Here is a 20721-nt window from a genome sequence, read left to right as displayed (position 1 = left end):
TGCAAATTCAAACAGAGCCACAAATATTTTATGAAAATGCATGCACACATGCAGGAATGCATACATACACTCAAATGAAGGACTCCCTCTCCCATAGCCAAAGCTAAAAAGGAAAAACGGAGCTCACACAACCCAACCAATCCATCTAATGCAGTGGCCAAGCCACAGATAAGTAGAATTATGCACCTTGTGGTGAAAGTAGGGGTGTACACTCCAAACATTTACAATGCATTTCATAGTCTCATTCATTTGGGGGGCTCCCTTTTTTGTTCTTGGCCCATTTGGGCCTTTTCCTCCTTGTTTCAGGACTTATTTGGAGGGTCTCAATTCATACTTATAATGCCAATCATTTTCAGAGGTTTCCCTTCTCACTTGACAACAGCAGTGTCTCTCTGCTACCTGTGTTCTTGGTGCCAAGAACTCTATTGTAGAACTGTCTCCCATTTAGTGGCCACCATTTTTTTCTGGTGGTTGCCATTATATTAAGGTATATCTCATATGATCAGGGCTGGCCTGCTACTGTGGTGACATGGCCATCCCAGGTGACGGATTGACAGGGGCCACCCTGTGCTTGTTGGTCAAGGTGGCCGCTGTGCTTGCTGGTCACTATGCTTCCACCCCTCTCCCCCAGCAACTGTTGCTGGTCCACCTGTTCTCTGGAGTCATAACAGCAGCTGACATGCCATTGAGGAAGGGAAGAGAAGGGAAGTGGTGAGGATGTGCACCATTGAGTGAGCATTGCTGGGTGAACAGTGTACTCTGCAACATTTCTTGCTTTTAAATTTTTGTTTTGTTTTGCTTTTGTTTTTAATTAATGTTTTACTTTTTGATCGTGTTGTAAACCACCCAGAGACGTAAGTTTTGGGTGGTGTAAAAATATGATAAATAAATAAATTAAATAAATAATAAAAAAGTAGTGAGTAGTGTGCTCTGCACACCTCCAAGGGAGGTTAGGGGTGGTGCCTTGTCACACTGCCTCAAATTCTGGGAGGCAAGGTGCTTGGGTCAACCCTGTTCTCTACTGAAGTCTTGATCTTGACATAAGATCATAGAGAGCTGTTCTTGCTCCCCAACATCTGGCATTCAGAGGTATGCTGCCACTGAACACAAAGTTTATTTTGAAGTGTCAGGACTAACAGCGGCTGAAAGACCTCTCTCCCATGAACTTCTGCAATTCCACTAGAGAGCCACCTGAGACATAGGAAGATAGGAAGCTGCCTTATATCAAATCAGTTCAGTATTGCCTACACCAGGGTTTTTTAATCTTGGGCCCCCAGATGTTGTTGGACTACAACTCCCAGAATCCCCAGCCACAAAGGCCATGTCTGGGGATTCTGGGGGTTGTAGTCCAGCAACATCTGGGGGCCCAAGGTTAAGAAACCTTGGTCTACACTGACTGGCAGCAGTTCTCCAAGGTTTCAGGCAGGAGTCTTTCCCAGCCCGGCCTGGAGATGCCAGGGATTAAACCTGGGACCTTCTGCATGCAAAGCAGATGCTCTACCACTGAGCTATGGCCTACCCCTGGGTCCTTAGAAAACAGGAGCCTATGGTATTGTTAATAACTCAGATTGCTTTGGTCCTACAACTGTAACCAGAAACAGCACATTACAACAATAAACACATGCAAATGATTTTGGAAAACTCACTTCTTCAGCTGATGCCCCAGTCCGAATCTTTCCTTAGTAGAGATCTGAAATACATCAACGGTGGGCACTGTAGAATAAAAGACATTATTGAAAAATACAGACAAGTTTATATATTTCAAAACACACTTCTGCATGTTACTGTAGTGGAAATATATGTAGTGGAAATATAGCAAAGGCTGGTTTCCATTAGGTATGATTCAAATTATGTCTTAGCTGTGCCCAGGTGCAGAAGAGAAAGCCTAGGGATTATTGGGAGAATCAGGAAAAATTACTGCACACATGAAACGTTATAATGAGAGGACAGCATTCATCTGGATTATTGAGTATTGATTATTTAGAATGAGTCTGTTTGTTGTGCTAGATACTGTACAATAAGGCATAATCACCCATGACTCACAACTGATCAAAACAAAAAACACAAAAAGCTATAGAGAGCGTGAAGGGAAAGGAATGAGGAGAGGCCACAGCATAAAAGACCAACTTCTATAAAAAGAGTAGCAAAGGTGTGGATAGATGACAGTTAATAAGTAGCAAGTGCTATAGAAGAGGGGAGGTTATGGCAGCCCAGCAAAAGCTGGGCAGAATAATTGGATTTTCTATTCAAAGAACAGAAGCAGAGGAAAGTGGCTAATATGTTATTGCTGATTATTTCCCAAGGAATAGACTGAAGAAATATCTTGCGTAATGAGGTGTAGAGCTCATTGCAAATTTTTATAAACTAATAGCCATTATGTACTGCCGTAACTTTGTTATACCCATGGATTTAATCAAATCTCTGACATCATGCACTGGCCTGATTTTTTTACCCAGAGCTTTTGATTTGAGCATATTTTTTGAGATTCCCTTCCCTGCCCACCCTGAGCTTTTGATTTGAGCCATAACATCAGTGGTGGCCACCTGGACTTTAAACTTGCCCTGAATACAGACTTCTTATTGTCATATTCATTCTTCCAAGGGCATATCTGGGCAGAAGTTGATCTGCATTTCCTGCCAATTTTGGTTTCTGTTCCACAATTGGATATATTTGACTTTTGAACTTGCAGAGTTCTATTTCAGCCTTATTTGGGCCATAGTGAAAACCCCTTCTACTTGCAGGGATTTTGCCTGAGGAGTGAATGTAAGTACTGCTGAGACACAAAAGGGGAAGGAGCAGAGGCAGCAGGAAAGGGAGATAAGAATACACGAAAGTAATGTATAATTTATAAAAAATGGCACCTGAAGTGGACAAACATTGTTACAAGTTTGGTAAAAGGAAAGTTTAAAAATGTTAAAAGGAGGAAAAAGCCTTTAAGTCTTAGAAAATCTTTTAAAACAATTAAAACAAAACAAAGAATTACCATAATAGACAGCAGAGGAAAGATTCCTATTCTCTTCCAGGAACAGGAAGAGATGAAAGGGGCAGAGAAAAACCAAAAAGTAGACAAAAGGAAAACCAAGGATGTACTCAAATGGAGAAAAAGGCTTTTTAAAAAAATCCTGGGATCTTGCTGATCTCAAGAACATTATATGCAAAAGGATGGTGGCAAAAACCTGAAATAATTTAGAAGTTATTGGAGTGTTAAATAAGGTGGCATTTAAGGTAATGCCTTCTCTTTGTTATAAAGACTGTGGGCTAACCTTTCCTATTAATTTCACTGGGACTTCTGTTGAGTCATTAAGGCAGGAAGTCAGCCTATATTTTTGTATTTTTAAGAGGATATATTGTAGAATAGGGGTTCCCAATCTGTGGTATTCCAGATGTTGCTGAACTACAACACCTATCATCACCAGCCACAATACACTGTAGCTAAGCATGATGGGAGTTGTAGTTCAACAAGAACTGGAGTACCACAGGTTGGGAGTCCCTGATGTAGAATAACGAGAAGAATAATAGAAGACCCTAAAAAAGGACAAGCAAGAAAATAAACCGGAACAGGTAGCCAGGTCTTGTCTCTTTGAAGTGACCTGCTACAGGTGTTCTGCATATCAAAAGGTGCAGGCAGCCGCTTCAGATGAATTAACTGGTTGCTAAATCATCATGGCAAATTTTGGCTTCCATCCCTGGCTAATCATCCTTCTCAGGGAATTACTTACACTTCATACTCATCAAGACATCATAAACAGGGCTATGGACGTTTCTCCTCTTGCTGCTGAAATTTGTACCTGACTACTGTGTAACTCTTAAGAGTTATACAGTTACTGTACAACTGCCACTGAAACAAGCAGCCCCATCAGGAGCGGAGTGAGGCTGGTGGTGGCCCATATGTGGCCACCGCCGCAGATTACTGGCCCCGCCCCCCACATCTGACATCAGCTGCGGGGCTGGGCTAGCCATGCCCCTGCATCTGATATCAGTCGCGCAGCCCCATTTGGAAAGGAGATCGGCTCATGCTGCATTGGGCAGCGTGGGTTGGAGCAACTCTCCCTTCCTTAAAGGCAGGGAGAGCCATTACAGCCACGCTGCCGATGCAGCGGGGGCTGATCTAAACAGGACCACGCGGCCCCGTTTGGGAGGGAGATCGATTGGCCCCGCTGTGTTGGCAGTGAGACCAGGAGCAACTCTCCCTCCCTTTAAGGCAGGGAGAGTCACTCCAGCTGTGTTGCAAATGTAACATGGGCCGATTTTGGCTCCAAATGGGGCCACACAGCCCCATTTGGGACTGAAATAACATCCCCACATCTGAGGCCACGCTCACGGCCCCTGATTGGTGGCAGCCCGGGTTCTTTGAACCCATTAGCCCAATGGTGGCTCTGCCCCTGAGCCCCATGTCTCTTTCCCCTCTATATCACATAATGCTACAAAACGTGTGGTGTCCCTTCACTTAGAATTTTCTCCCTCCTTCAAGCTGAAGACAACAAAATTGGGCAGGGATGGGGAAACAAGAAGCAGGAAAACTTTACATCACCAGAGGATGGGATTGTAGCTTGGTGGTAGAGCATCTGCTTTGCATGCAGAAGGCCCCAGGTTTAATCCTTGGCATCTCCAAGTAGGGTTGGGAGAGACTCCAGCCTGAAACTTTGGAGAGCTGCAACTGGTCAGTGGAGACAATACTGGATGTACCAATGGTTTGAAGGCAGCTTCCTATGTACTGTTTTAATAGCATTATATATCATAGAGGACAAGGAGATTTGGGCTGTTTCTTTTAGTGGCAGGCATGCGTTTTTTTATAACATTCTGGCCTTTTGAGCAGTGACTTTCAAACCATGTTTCTAGGAGCCCTGGAGTTCCTTGGAAGATGATCAAAGATTTGTCACTGAGAAGACCGGAACAGAGGAGAAGCTTGCCTGAGACAGATTATTCACCATTGCCAACCTTCTCATGCAATGCAGAGAACAGGAGAGTTTGGGGGGCATGTTCCAAGCCTTGTCACTGTCCAATGTGAATTAAAAGCTGCTCTAGCATGAGCTCTAGCATCTCTTGAAAGGCACCAGAGTTCTCCAGAAGACAACTAATGCAGAAAGTTGTTGCTAAAGGTGGGAAGTTTGCAAACTATTGTCTCAGAGCAGGGCTGCACAACTCAGACTCTCCAGCTCTTTTTTGACTGCAGACCCCATAATCCACAGCCACAGTAGCCAACAGTCAGGGATCATGGGAGTTGTAGGCCAATAAGAAGGCCAAAGTTGTGCAGCCCTGTTTTAGATGGAGAGCTCATAACTTCTCTGAATTAGCAACCCATTCCAACTGTTAATTACTCACACAGGTTTAAAAATTGAATTTCTGCAGCATTAGCATCCCCCCATTGATTACTGATATGTTTCCTTCTGCTAAATTAAAAAAGAGCCCTTAAGAGTCCAGTGCTTTCTTCCCAAGAATATCATTATGCACCCCAATCCCTGTCTTGTAATTGCTTGGTGGAGAACGCTCATCACAGACACTGCACGCAGAACAGAAATGTGACTTACCTGGGCCATTTAAATATTGTGTGAGCGAACAGTGCAACCGCACAATTATAGGCTCTGTGCGGATTACGTCCCATGCTACTGCAATCTCTTCCTGAATCCAAAGAACAATAGCAGCCATTAGTTGCCATCTACATCATCATCAGATCTATATTCTACCCTTCCCGCTTCTAGTACTGACAAAGGAAATGGATGTGCTCACCTACGTACTGCCTAGATTGATTTGCTAAAACTTGAGTTCTATTGTCTCCTACCTAATATTAGTAACTGTAAAGAGCTCAGTCATCTGGACTTGAAGAGAAAGTGGATTCACAAATTAAAGAATATGAGACTTTTCTCTAAGAAGTAGCATAAAGCAGCATTAGCTTCATGCATTGTTGCACCTAGGTAATCTTGGCGCCTGGATCACACCCACCATGAGGCCCCCCAGCTGCTGCGAGGCTCCCCCCGCCATCACCAGGCCCCCCCGCTGCTAGCCCTGTCCTGAGTTTTTCCTGTCCTGAGAAATGAGTTTTCCCCCACTGCCGCAAGGCCAAACCGTTTTTCCCCAATAATTCTAGCCTCCGGGAGTTAGGGTTGAGCCAAGCAGGCCTCCCCGTTCCCCCCACCCCATGGCAGCAGCAGAAGGAATGGGAGTGGCCACTAGGCCTGACTGTTGGGCCCAGAAGCACTTGAGAACTGTGAGGCACTCCAGCGCACCTGCACAATTATAATAGAACTTTGTGACACTCTCTTCCAACTTTGTAGGCGCGCTTGAGCACCACGTAGTTCTCAGGGACCACTGGGCTGTACGGTCAGGCCCAGTGGATACTTCTACTCTGCATACTGCTGCTGCCGCCATGGGAGGCTGGGGAGACCTGTTCGGCTCACCCCCCACCCCCGGAGGCTAGAATTAATGGGAAAAAATGGCAGTTTGGCCTCGCAGCCACAGTTGCAAGGAGGTAGCAGGATGGCCCTCCTCCCAGGCCTTTGGAAGCCACCCCAGTCCTTGGAGGCCACAGGCTGGGGCCCCAAGGTCTGGTGGTAAGAGAGCCTCTGGCTTTATGGGCATTCAGAAATGAAGTCGAACTGCAACAACCAGTCCTTATCAGTGTTCCCTGTAACATGGACTCCCAGATGTTGTTGACTACAACTACCATAATCCCCCAGCTGCAATGGCGAAAGCCCATTGCATTTGGAAATTATGGGATTTGTAGTCTACATCTGGGAGTCCCTGTTACAAGGAACACTGATCCTCATGCTTCCCTCCCCTGGGAGGGAACAAGATTTGTGTGCACATTTATGTACTAAACTATATTGATATGCAGCCAGATTCTATGAAGATTCATTTGAAATAAATCCCACTAAACTCAATGGGGTCTCCTGCTCATATGTAAATTTGGCCCTAATTAGTTTCAACGGCTAACATCCAGAATAATGAAAGTTGCACTAGTGTGAGAAGATGGCCTGGCTGTGCTAAATCACGGGGATTTTCAGAACTGCACTCTTGCTCATAAGTTCCCTGCAATGTATGAAGTGTGCCACCATATTTTGGAAGTGCACACATTTTTCTGAATACATTAAAAACTCGAATGCTGTTTCCACTGCAAACTGTGTCACAACCCACCATGCAACAGAAGCCTCTGAAGATCAAGAAAACACAGCAGGGAAGCGCCTCTGAGTGGGCGACTACATATCTTGATGAATTACAGAGTCAGACATTGATAAATGTTCATTATATCACTGTATTATTAAATTACTTACATCAAGAAAGCTAACATCAATATGCAGATCAATATCTACATCATCAATGGCTCCATATTCCCTGAAAAGAAAGAAATATTGTGTTATGGCTAACTTTGATCATCTTACTATCCAAAAGAAAAGCAATCTTATTAGCAGAGTATGTAGAATATTAAAGCATATATTTATTTAATTGAGTTTCAGAGGTGGAATTCTTGTAGCCTGGGTGCTACAGTCAGCTACTAAGTGGCCTCCCATTTCTTCAGCATAGAGCAGGGCTGCTCAACTTTGGCCCTTCTGCAGACATTAGCCTGCAATTCCCATAATCCCTGTCTATTGACTGCTCTGGCTGGGGATTATGGGAGTTGTAGTCCAAAATCAGTTGGAGGGCTGGTGTTGAGCAGCCCTAACATAGAGGGTGGTCAAGCTGAAGGACTAGCACTGTACAGGAGACTACAAAGTAAGCTCTCTTCAAGAGGCCGTCTTCAGAAAGTGATTTGTGGAACATGAGTGGTTGTTTTGCTCAATGACTGAATATACAGACCATTGATAAACTCCAGTGAAACTGCCTCAAGGGCCGCTGAACCATAGAGACAGAAGTGAGGTGCCCAGAGACGTAAGTTTGGGCGGGGTATAATAATAAAATAAAATAAAATAAAATAAAATAAAAACAAATAAATAAAATACGTGTACTTATTTAAACAAGTTACCCCTGCTAAACTGAGCAAAGAGGAGAGCAACTGTTCCCATCCAACCCCAGCACAGTATCCTTCCAGTGATTGTTGCTGGTGTCTAAATTATGTTTCTTTTTAGACTGTGAGCCGTTCTGGTGGAGAACCATTGTATGTATTTCTTATTTGTTTTTTCTATGTAAACCATTGTGAGAACTTTTGCTGAAAAACAGTAGATAAATATTCATATTTATATTAGTAAAAAACTAGAAGTGGTACTTATGAAGCTGAGCCATGAACAGATGGGAGACAAAAGCAGACAAGCAGCTTTCAAGCAGAGTTTGCCTACTGGATATCTGGAAGCTCAGATCATCTGCAGGTTTGTGTTATGTCTGATCTTAGCCTCTGCAATGAATTTCCTGGTTTGTGGCAAACCATATTTTCCCATTGCATCTGAAAGAACCCAGCAAACTATGGTTTGTGCATAACACAAGCCCAATTCACATGTTACCTTCAATGCATATACAATCTGTGTACAGTGGACGCATATATATTTCTGTTCCATGCATGTACAGTTGAACACTTCCTATCTGTAGCCTCAGGGGGCCCAGGTTCACTTTTAAAATGAACACGTGCAGTCATTCATACAAAAACATGGACATGTGTATAGACACCTCTGTGTTTGTACAGCACAATGTCTGAATAGGGCCACAGGTCTGTCTGGAAACCAGGACTGCAAACCATGGTGTGCCATCCTGGTTTGTATGCAAGGTTGCACCCATTTTGCAATGTACAGTACAGGAGGCCCTCATTATCCACAGTTCCACGTATTATATACCCGGTCTCGTTATCTGTGGTATGTGGTTTGGCAATCCACGTTTTTGCCCTTTTATGGGCATGCTCTTGCTGCACGTGCCTGTGGGTTGAGAGAGGAGTTTGGAGGAGGACACTGGAGTGTTTCTGTGAAGTTTTGTTTTGTGGGGGTGTTTTTTTTGGCATTTTTGGAGCTTCTTAAAGCCATTTTTGGGTAGCCTTTGAGAGTAATTGCTCTGGAGCTTTTGAAGGCTATATTTATTTATTTATTTGCACTTTTTGGAATCATTCCAGTTGAGTCTTTTCAAGCACTTGGGCACCCTACAGATACACTGATGCATGAACACTCCTGACTTTACAGACCAGGGGGGCATTGCTGGAGGAGCTGGAGAGCTGAGATGACCAAGGTACAGTGTTGTGCTTCTTCCTTATTTCTGCTTTTACTGTGGGGTGCTTTTTTGGTCATCTTCCTGGGCTTGGTAACCTAAACCCTCATTTTCCATAGACTAAGGTTTTCTTATTCATGGCTTCATTATCTGCAGACTGTAGGCCAGAACAGAGCCCCTGCAAATAACAAGGGCCTCTTGTATTATATATTCTGTATTCAAAACCTGGCAGACACTTCTTTGTAAAGCAAAGCTGGGAGAGCACTATTTACAGCTGATAAGCAGTGGGCAAAAGAAGAGTGCTTAATATTTTCTTCACCCACCGTTTTTACCTTCCAACCTAATAAGCTACTTTCCCTCAGTCCAGGTACAAGAACTGTGTTTACAATGGAAACAGATCTTGACATCTTTTGCTGCGGAAAATGAGCTGAGGAAGGAATGGACAATGAAAGGGTTGTCTTCTCCCTTTGTACAGTGGAGATCAAATTTGTCCTTCTGCCCTATGACAGTTAAAAGATCCTCTGATCCTGTAAGCAGTTCTTACTTCTGAGTAATTTAGCTATGCTATGCACTGCTTTACTGCACTGGGTATTGCAAGACAGGGCCTTAGGGGAAAATCACATAATTAAAAATTAGTTTAAATCATGCACATAAAACTATTGAGTGAAGATTGAAGAGATACCTTTCTCGGTGTTCAATGTTTATTCAGACTCTCATTAAATATATGGCTGGGGCCCAAAAACTGCTGGTACAGGAGAACCTCTATATTTGTGGGGGTTCCGTTCTCTGCTGCTACCGTGGATATGGAAACCCCACATACGGAGGCATTGGGGTAACGGGATCACGGGGGTTAGGTTCCCAGGTGTAGGGGAAATGTTAAAAATAAGAAGAAAATGGCCCTAAAATGTGGGGGGAATTGGCCTACCGTGATCCACAGGTCTCCAAGAGCACAGCAATATCCCCAATAGCAGGAAATCGGCCAAAAATCACATCTTTCCCTTGGTCCCTCCCCCAAGGAGCCATTTTGAGGCTCCCGATTCCAAAATGTTGGCCGGAAATGACCTCCAAGGTCATTTCTGGCCACTCCCAACCAACAGATACACGAAATTTAACCCCTTAGTTGCCTTTATTTCTTCATATACCAAGGTTGGGTGCCAATTCTCCGACTGCAGGTACACGAAACCGTGGCTGTGGAGTCCGCGAATAAAGAGTTTCACCTGTATTGGATTCAGTTTCAAGTGCCCTCCACCCTATATGCAGTCTACAACTGACTCATGGACTGCATGAAGTGGAATGATATCTTAGCCATCCAATGCTCCCAGCCCAAGAACTCCTATGTCCCAAGACATCCAACATGATAAGGGGTGGTGATCTATTTCCACCTCCATGTTGTATGCCTGGAGGCCTCCTCTGCAACGTCAGGGAACTGCTGATCAGAATCCAGATTAAGTTAGTAATGACCAAACACCACTGAAAGAAATGAGACACACTAGTCATGCTTAACTTAAATCCCACTAATTTTGATGGCTGACATGATGCTCAGCGTACTGTGGGTATTTCTGTGCTGCTCACGCTGTTGCAAGAAAAACCAATACTGGTATTATTGTGCAAGAGCACTCTTGTGCCAATATGCTGTGTTCAAGTGGGCTTGAACAACACTATGGCCATTATTTCCAATGGCTGTAGAATTTTGAAAGTGTGATTACATAGTTTTACAAATGAGTGCAAGAGTATTCTTGGGCAATAGCGCTGACACTGTCTGCACAAGCACTGCAGAACCACCTGTGGTATGGTGTGCATCATGTCAACCAAAGACACTTAGTTATGACTAACTTATTCTGAACCCTCCCATGCATACTGTTTTTTTGGCCAGTTAAAGCTGCTGCAGTGGCTCATAAAATAAAACAATACTATGCAACCACTCACATCATATCAAATAAATATTGACTGAACAGGGGAGAGGTGATTTTTGCCCATTTCTCCTTCCCTTCAGAAGTGCTCTGCACCACCCCAAAATATGTCCCTGAGTAACCCTCAGGGGCACATTTTTAGGTCGTGCAAGGCACTTCTAGGGGAAAGATAGCTCAAAATTGCCCCCACCCCCTGCATCTTGCAAGATGGGTGCTACAGAGCTCAGGAAGTTCTCCACAGGTTCTCCTCTTCCTGCTGCATGGACTCACACTTAAGGTCCATTCAAATGTTATATTCAACAGTGTTATATTATGTTCGACATTCGTACAATGAATGTACACAGGTACAGATCTAAAACAGGTACAGTCATTCACATGTTATGTTGAACGCAGGTACAGAAGTACACTTCCTATCTGTACCATGCATTACAAAGGCCTGTATCCAGGTTCGCTTTTAAAATGAACAAAGGTACAGTCATTCACACAAACATTTGTACACTGATGCACAGTACTGTAATTGTGTCACACCCCCACTCAACACACACACACACACACACACACACACACACACACACACTTCATAAAGTATAGTACAGAAGAGCACACTCCTGTAAGTGATAATTAAAATCAATTTAGAGATGGAGTGCTGCTAACTCCAGCAGTGGAGTGAAGGAACTTCACTGCTTTTTTATTTTGATTTTAGCAGCTGCAGGCCAGAGAGTGGAAAGAGAGATGGAAAGAGAAATGGAGTGCTGCAAACTCTAGCAGTGGAGTGGAGAAACTCTCCCGTGTGTCTTCACTTAAACTGAAACCAATTCTGTGTAGGTCTTTGGTCAACCTACCAGCCAGTCAGGACAAGGCTTTGTGCTTCTAAGTGTTGGACTTCAGCCTATGGGGTGGGGAAACTTCACCATTACACATTACTGGAGGAGCTGGGTACCATGGCTGAAACACCTGGAGAGTGGCAGAGTGGGAGAGCTGAGCTAGCCAAAGTACAGTCCTATGCTCCATCCTTATCCCCCCCCCCACTTTTTTGGGTGTGTGTGTGTGTGCGTTTGTGTGTGTGTGATTTTTCTGTCATTTTCCTGGGCTCTGGAACCCAACCCAATTTCCACAGACTCAAGGTCTCATAATGCACAGTTTTGTTATTCACGGTTGTGAGCAGGAATAGAACACCCATGAATAATGAGGGCTACCTGTAATATCTGAATTGGGCTTTAGTCAGAATGTCGGCTTATTGTTACCTAAAATTCTCTCATGAAAAGCAGCTAACAAACTACAGGCTCTGAAGAGCCTGTCCTCTCTTGTATACAACAGAAGGGCCCTGGATAAAAACCCGCAGAACGTTTGTGGCACACCTCTACAGAAAGCCCTTTTAATTGTTAAAATGCTGTCCTGCTCCAGATTGAAAATTGCTGAACATTACCGATTGCTGCAGGGGGAATGATTCCTGCTCAAAAGGTGACCCTGGCATAATTTGCAGCTATGTCCCAATTGCCAGGTGGGGTTTCAGAAGTTAGAAAAAAACAGATGAAGGAGAAATGGAAATCTATATTCTTTCCACCACCATGGAAGTTATAAAAACTCTCAACAGCTACACAGAGGTGAAATCTAAAAGGGGTTTGTATGTTTTTTTTCAAGCCAAAACCAGCCAGTTTCATAATGAATTGAGCCTCAGAAGATCACACAAATTATAATGAAGCAGGTTACTGAAGAAATTAAGCACATTACATTTTTTGTGAAAGAAGTTACATTTCTTTTCACAGCCTGTAGACCCTGAGGGAGCTTATTATCAAGGTATGTACAGTTTCTCCAACTAGAGCTGTTATCAGCCTTGCAATTAAATGCTTATCTTATTCATTTCCTGTCTGGCCTTTAATTTCCAATGTCCTCTACAGTTAATGAATTTCAACTTAATTCAAATGGTGTGCGATGAAAAAAAGAGAGATTTTCATACAGACATGTTGTCCAAGTCACTGGAACGTATACTCACAAATTCAATTCATATGTCACTCAGTGGAATGAAACAAATGAATTCCAAGGAGTATTAATTTGGTTTCATTAATGTTCTCAGTGGTTGGAGAGAGCTACATATGCAATGGCATTTTTGTTTGGCCTTTAAGCTCATATTGAAACCTTGAGGAGAGCTGGTCTTGTGGTAGCAAAGCATGACTTGTCCCCATAGCTAAGCAGGGTCTGCCCTGGTTGCATATGAATGGGAGACTTGATGTGTGAGCACTGCAAGATATTCCCCTCAGGGGATGAAGCTGCTCTGGGAAGAGCAGAAGGCTTCAGGTTCCCTCCCTGGCTTCTCCAAGATAGGACTGAGAGAGATTCCTGCCTGCAACCTTGGAGAAGCCGCTGCCAGTCTGTGAAGACAATACTGAGCTAGATATACCAATGGTCTGACTCAGTATATGGCAGTTTCCTATGTTCCTATGAGGTTGCAGCCATATTCCAGAACTATTTCTACACAGCTGGAAAGTTGAGGAAGGCTAGTCTCTTTCAAAGCACTCAAGAAACCAGCTCTGAAGATGAAATGCTTTATAAAGCACAGCATCAAAAGCAGAACATTCTTATGAGTGTTCCTTTTGTGGATAAATAAATTTGGCTGTATTTTCTCAACTCATGTTTATTTCTGGCCATTTGTGTTGGATTCACATGTGCAGTTTGTGAATGGATGAACATACTGGCCAACATCCTAACCAGGCTTCCCCAAACTGCGGCCCTCCAGATGTTGCTGAACTACAACTCCCAGCATCCCAGCCACAGTTTATTGTGGCTGGGTATGCTGGGAGTTGTAGTTCAGCAACATCTGGAGGGCCGCAGTTTGGGGAAGCCTGATCCTAACTAATGAAGCAAATGCACACCAGGAAGACATGAGTGTGCTGACATGAGCGTGCTGCAAAAGAATTCCAGATTACCACAGTGCGGAGCATGGAGGGAGCAGTTTTCTCCAATACCAGCCTCCTCTGGAAATGCCCTCAGGGATGTATTTTCAGGTGGCAAAGGGCATTTCTGGTGCAAGCAGGGAATGGAGAGAGTGGTCCCACATGCTATTCAGCCAAGAAAGCTCTCCATTGTGTGGGCACAACTTCCTAGCAAGTGTCTGGTTCATTTGTTAGGATGCTGGCCACTCTCAGATTCTGGGTCAACCTGCAATTGGGAGCTTCTAACTGTAGTTCTGTGAATCCACCATTGGTTGAAAGAAGAATGGCAAGAGTCTCTTCTGGTATTTTGTCAATCTTTCCACAGCTTCTGAAGCCTGCTGAACTGAGGTTGGATTTGGGGGAGTGGCACTGGGGGATCAACTAACATGAACTATTAACACTGCTTACTTTTCATTGTGTATTCAAAAGTTCTGAAATACGGAAGACATTTGGCAGCAAAGCCAACAGGTATTTCAGCACGTGCAGGTTTAAGAACACACATATATATACACACACAACTGCAAGAATGTACATTCAGTTTCTTTTTCCTCTCTCTATAAACTTACCCCTACAGAAAACTACAGACTATGCCCTTGCTTATCCTGAAATAGATTCCCTGTAGAAGTCTATATTTACTCCATTTGAGATGCCACTTTACAGCTGGCCCTCAGTGCTAGCTGTATTAATTTTCTTTACTCTTCTCAGCTACAGAGCCAACCATAATTCACCCCTTAATACATATACCTGAGAGATACTGCATTCTGCCCATAGATCTCTCTCACTGCTGCCAAGTCAGCTTCCAACTGTGGGTGCTTGTGAAGTTCTCCATCATAGCTAACCTGGGGAGAGAGCGAGCAAGAGAGCAAACATGAGTATATTTATTGTGTCACATAGAGGGAGGTTTCCCCCCTCAATTTACCATATTTTGCCCTTAAATGTTGAGTCATCACATGGCAGAAATGCAGTGGAGCATCTGCTTTGCATGTAGAAGGTCCCAGGTTCAGTCTCCAGCCAGTAGTGGCTGGTGAGGGCAGTGAGCATAGGAAGCTGCTACATACTGAGTCAGACCCTTGGTCCATCTAGCTCTGTATTGTCTACACAGACTGGCAGCAGCTTCTCCAACACTGCAGGCAGGAATCTCTCAGCCCTATATTGGAGATCATAGGGAGGGAACTTGGAACCAAGATGTTCTTCCCAGAGCGGCTCCATCCCCTGAGGGGAATATCTCACACATCAAGTCTCCCATTTATATGCAACCAGGGTGGACCCTGCTTAGCTAAGGGGACAAGTCATGGTTGCTACCACAAGACCAGCTCTCCTCCAAGAGGGATGGTGAGAGGTACCTTTAAAAATAAATTAACAGGTGCTTACCAATGTTAGGACAGTACCTGCAAGCTGCCTCAAGCAGTGCTGCTCCACCTGGGATCCAGTGCGGGGCGGCGGTGCCCCACCTGGCATCCCTGTGGGGGAGCAGGGTGGCCCTGGCTACTGCACATCCACGGAGGCTGTGCACATGCGCAGATCCCAGGTCCATGATAACGCCCCACTTGGGATCGTGGGTGAAGCGCCGCTGCTTGAGGAGACTTGCAGGTGCTGCCCTAATGTTGGTAAGCACCAGTTAATTATTTTTAAAGGTGCCTCTCGCTACTCCTGCCCCCAGTGCTGCCGTCACCAGCCACTACTGCCCCCAGCATCTCCAGGTAGAGCTGAGAAACATTCCTGCCTGTAGCCCTGGGGAGCCACTTAGAGTAGACAATACTGAGCTCAATGGACCAATGGTCTGATTCCATAGAAAGCAGCTTCCTGTGTTCCGATGTGGCATATAAGAACATCACTGGATCAGACGAAAGGTCCATTCTGCTTCCAGTAGTGCCATCCAGATGCCTTTCGGAGGTCATCAGACAAAAAGGTCATGAAAGTAACAGTTCACTCCTGTTATTCAGAGGACACTGTACAGAGACCACTGTACAGAGGACACACCAATCTAACAAGACTAACAGTTGCTGATAGGCCTATTCTCCACGAAATTGTGCAATGCTTTTTAAAAAGCCACCTCAGAGAGTAGTGTCATCTCTGCATATCACGGCACTGAATTGTGTTGTAAGTCAATTACGATAGTGTGGATTTATACAACTTCTTCCATATGCTTAACCAGCCCAACTACCACACAAATGGGCATCTGCCAGGGTCTGGGTTTCTAGAGCTCTCCATGCAGCCAGCTGTTCGACAGCACCACCCTATCCCATCAAACCCTATTTTCTTTTGGTCTTCATTAGATGGGAGGTAGAAGGCACAGCAAATGGTCCATAGGCTTAGGATCCACTGCCACTTCCCAGACATAATAACATAAGAACAGCCCTGCTGGATCAGGCCCAAGGCCTATCTAGTCCAGCATCCTGTTTTACCCAGAGGACCACCAGATGTCTCTGAGAAGCCCACAGACCATGCAAAAATGATGGTCCTGTGGTTCTTAGGAAACTACAAAGTACTGCTTTCTTCCTTCTCTTTGGCCAGCAATATTAATTTTGTTTATCAATGTTTTATACAGCAGAACTCCAATTGGTCTTCCTTGAACAATGGAAAGTTAATGCAACGCAAAGTGAATCTGCCATTCAACTCAAACAGATTAGGTTAGCTTCTTTGTGGTACAGTAGCTCTTTCCAGGTGTCATAGTGTTATGACACCTTAATTGGGACATTAATTAGGATCAAATCACACTTAAACTACACACTCAAGCAGAGGAAAGAGGACAAGCATCAGCTGAGCAGGGGGAGGAATATCACTGTACTGAAAACAGCATAGTCAGCTCAAAACTTTCACAAAAGGGAGCATCTCTTTAGTGGTTGAGTTCTCACAACCAGAACGACTAAGACTAAAGAGTTAACTGCGATCAGTGAGCCCTGCATGCTCCTGTAGAACATCATGAGATACCAGCATTTCTAGGGAATTGCTGCAGTTAACCAGCATTTAACTGGGATTGCGTACCAGGACTGGATACTAGTTAATGATTTCGGTTAAATACTGATGCCCTAAATGCTGGTGCCTAAAGAGGCACAGTCCTAATATTAAAATGTCTGCAGACTAATTATTACATTATGTGAGTGGCCAGGCAGATACAACCAGTGATCCCTCTAAGGCAGGCCTGCTCAACCTAGGCCCCCCAGTTGTTTTTGGACTACAACTCCCATAATCCCTAGCCACAATGGCCAATAACCAGGGATTATGGGAATTGTAGGCCAACATCTACAGGAAGGCTGAAGTTGAGCAGGCCTGCTCTAAGGTATGTGCGTGTGCACACAAGTTTTTTGAGGTTAATTTTAGCCCAGGTAGAATCAGAAAGACCCCATTCTAAATGTACTCGCACACACACTGCCTTGATATTGCCACCCAGAACAAAACTCATTCTGCCAACAGATGAAAAAAATTAGAGGGAACACTGGATACAACTTCCCTCCCCAGACTCATCACACACTGCTGGAATACTGGAACTCTGAGGACACATGGGAGTACATTATTTCCCACACTAGCACTACTCAGGAATGGGAGGGAATTATGGTGTCGGAAAGCAATGATGTCATCACCCTCCTAGATTATCTCCCAGTTTTAACAGAACATTATGGGAAGTTACCCCATAGAGCAGGGGTCCCCATCCAGATGTTGAACCACAACATCCATCATTTCCAGCCATAACGGCGGAAGGAGCTTCAGTCCAGAATCATCTGGGGGGGGTCCAAAATTAAAAACCCTCACACAGAAGAATGTCAAGCACAGTGATTTTATTTATAAACCATCCACAAGATGTGGTGGTGGGTGGATAAGATGAAGACTCTGTGTATGTGTGTTTGTGTGTGCGTGCATGTATGCATGTACAAATACAAGTGCGCATTGCACAGGTCCATGTACATGCATGGAGTAAGGCACGTACAAGATCATTATGAGCAAACTATAGGTATGCTGCCCTCTCTCCTGTTTTGTACAATAGAAAACTACGACTGCTGCTAAGCTGGCATGACAGATTGCAAACTGATGGATGGATGGATTGATTGTTCCATATCTATACCACTTTTCATTAAAATAATCCCAAAGCAGTTTACAATATAACTAAAACAATGCACAATTATAATACAAATTAAAAGTATGAATATTAAATATAAGAATAATATATCTCTCTTTAAAAGTTTAAAGCTGCTGGGGGCAATGACTGAGAAGGCCCTGTCCTGTGTACTCGACAGCCGAGCCTCTCTCACAGTCAGCACGCAGAGAAGAGACCCCTCCAATGTTCTTGTCACGCAGGCAGAAATCCTTGGAAGCAGGAGGTCCTTCAGATATTTGGGGCCTAAGCTGTTAAGGGCTTTAAAGGTCAAAACCAGCACCCTGAATTGGGCCTGGAAACAAATTGGAAGCAACTGAGGTACTTTCAGAATGGGTGTAATCCCAAAATCCTAGCTGCCACATTTTGCCACGCTAGATGCAGTTTCTAATCTGAATATTATTCAAGGGCAGCCTCATGTAGAGCATGTTACAGTAATCCAGCTGTAACATGACTAAGGTGTGGGAAACTGTGACCTGCTTTCTAGAGAAAGGGACACCGCTGGCACACTAGCCGAAGCTGTGCAAAAACACTTCTGGCCACCACCTCCATCTGAGCATCCAAAGGCAGAGCTGGGTTCAGCATACTCCCAAGCTGTGCACTTGCTCTTTCAAGGGGAGTGCATCACCACCCATAACCGGTCAAATCCCTTCAGCCCAATTGGCTCTCCTACTGACCAACAACACCGCCATCTTGTCTGGATGAAATCTCAATGTACTAGCTTACATCCAGCCCATCACGGCCTCCAGCTCCCAATTTAGGTCATCCGCTGCCTCCCTAGGATCAGGTTATAAGGAGAGATAGAGCTGAGTGCAGGGATGTAGCTAGGGGAGAGGGGGCCCGTGTTCACCCCTCTCTCCGGTGGCCCCTTGGAGTGAGGGAGATAATGAAGAATATACGACAGGGTGAAGCTGGTGGGCCCTCAGGAGCTGGTGGGCTTGGGTTCTTTGAACCCACACACTCAGTTATAGCTACACCCCTGGCTGAGTGTCATCTACATATTGCTGACAACTCAGTCCAAGTCCCTGGATGATCTCTCCCAGTGGTTTTATGTAGATATTGAACAGCATGGGGAACAAAACCGAACCCTGCGGGACCCCACAAGCCAACGGCCAAGGGACCAAGCAGTAGTTCCCCAGCACCACCAGTAATTTGCAAGTACCACCAAGAAAGGACCGAAGCCACTCCAAAGCAGTGCCTCCAATCCCCATACTCGAGAGGTGGTCCAGAAGGATGCCATGGTATCAAACGCCGCGTAGAGGTACAGTAGAATCAACTAGGATGCATTCTCCCTGCCAAGCTCCTGGTGTAGGTCATCCACCAGGGTGACCAAGGCAGTTTCAGTCCCATATCCAGGACAGAAGCCAGACTGAAAGGGGTCTAGATAATCCATATCATCCCTCTGCAGCTGAGACACCATCACACACTCTATCACCTTACCCCAAAACAGGAAGTTAGAAACAGGTGTGTAATTGTTCAGGTTGAAGGGGTCAAGGGAGGGCTTTTTAAATGAAGCATCATATTGTGATTTTGGTAGGATCTGATCACTTGTGTGATGTTGCCAGACATGTTTTGGCTATATCAAGTCTTCTTCAGTGGCAATTGTCTACTACTGTTAGTCTCCACCCAACCTAAGGATTGGCTTCTCCCTACTGCTGAAGGAATCTAAGGATAATTCCCTTGTCATGGACAGATCATCATCTGGTGGGGTATAGTTTGACCGCTCCATCCACCCTCTTCAGGGGTGGTGGACCAATTAGATTGGTCTGCCCCCAGAGGCTTATGGATATTCAGTTTCCAAAAGAAAACAAGCCCTGTTTTGATTCAGCAATATGTCAGAGCATAAAAAAAAATTAAATCCAAATATTATATATGAATATTTTAAAATAATAATTATTATTATTATTAATAAGAATTATCTCAATCCCGACCCCACATCATTCATTCCCTGGTCCACAAAAACAAGTTCCAAAGTATGTCCTGCCACATGCGGAGGGGGGCTCAGCATGGAGAAAATCAATCTGGCCACCCAATGCCACCTCTGAGACTAACCCATTCAGCTCAGGTAGGGAGACTGAAGTGCAGTGGGGTGGTCAGTACACCAACAGAATTCCCAGTCTATCTTGGAGACCCTCAGACAAACACTTGAAATCTGAAGATTGCTCAAATGGGCACCTGGAAAACTGAAAGGTCTCACAATAGATGACCACAATGCTCCCTCCCCAACCCTCAAGGCTGGACTGCTACAGGATCATGAAACCTGGAGGACAAAGCTGAGAGACCAATCCCACCTAGCTCATCCAATCAGGTCTCCATCACATATACCAAGTCACCATACTCACTCACAATCAAATCATGGATGAGAGATGTTCTACCATTTAATGACCGGGCATTCAGTAGCAGCACCTTAATCTTTGAGAGAGTGTTTCCTTGGGGCTGCAGGATTGGGAGAAGAGCCGAAAAAAGGAACAGGCCTCAATTGCCTGGACCATTTTTGCTTGTAAGGGCCTGACCAACTCCCACCACCACATGTCTCTCTGCCTGCTACCTGAGAAATCACCGCCCACAGACCCTCCCCAGTTCTCTGTTCTTCCAGACACATCCCAACTACCTCAGCTCCTCTATGTCCTCAACACCAAACCAGGACTCCCATAATCATACACAGAGTCACCAC

At 44.7% G+C, this 20721-nt stretch overlaps 1 protein-coding gene across 2 annotated transcripts in view; it reads right to left on the bottom strand.

Annotated features, from left to right (window-relative positions):
* The window catches only part of PARP8 (poly(ADP-ribose) polymerase family member 8), a 244399-nt gene that overhangs the window by 58971 nt on the left and 164707 nt on the right, over window positions 1-20721 (bottom strand). For both annotated transcript variants that reach the window (XM_053300672.1, XM_053300673.1), the window contains 4 exons: window positions 14702-14796; window positions 7269-7329; window positions 5529-5619; window positions 1647-1713 (listed from right to left, as the gene is read on the bottom strand). In XM_053300672.1, the coding sequence (XP_053156647.1) occupies window positions 1647-1713; window positions 5529-5619; window positions 7269-7329; window positions 14702-14796 (314 nt within the window). The remainder of the gene's footprint in view (window positions 1-1646; window positions 1714-5528; window positions 5620-7268; window positions 7330-14701; window positions 14797-20721) is intronic.

This window comes from Hemicordylus capensis, chromosome 2 (genome assembly GCF_027244095.1).
Source record: "Hemicordylus capensis ecotype Gifberg chromosome 2, rHemCap1.1.pri, whole genome shotgun sequence".
In the NCBI taxonomy this organism is placed as follows: domain Eukaryota; kingdom Metazoa; phylum Chordata; class Lepidosauria; order Squamata; family Cordylidae; genus Hemicordylus; species Hemicordylus capensis.
The sequence above is the reverse complement of the archived record's forward strand: the minus strand, read 5'-3'. Positions and strand labels throughout refer to the sequence as shown.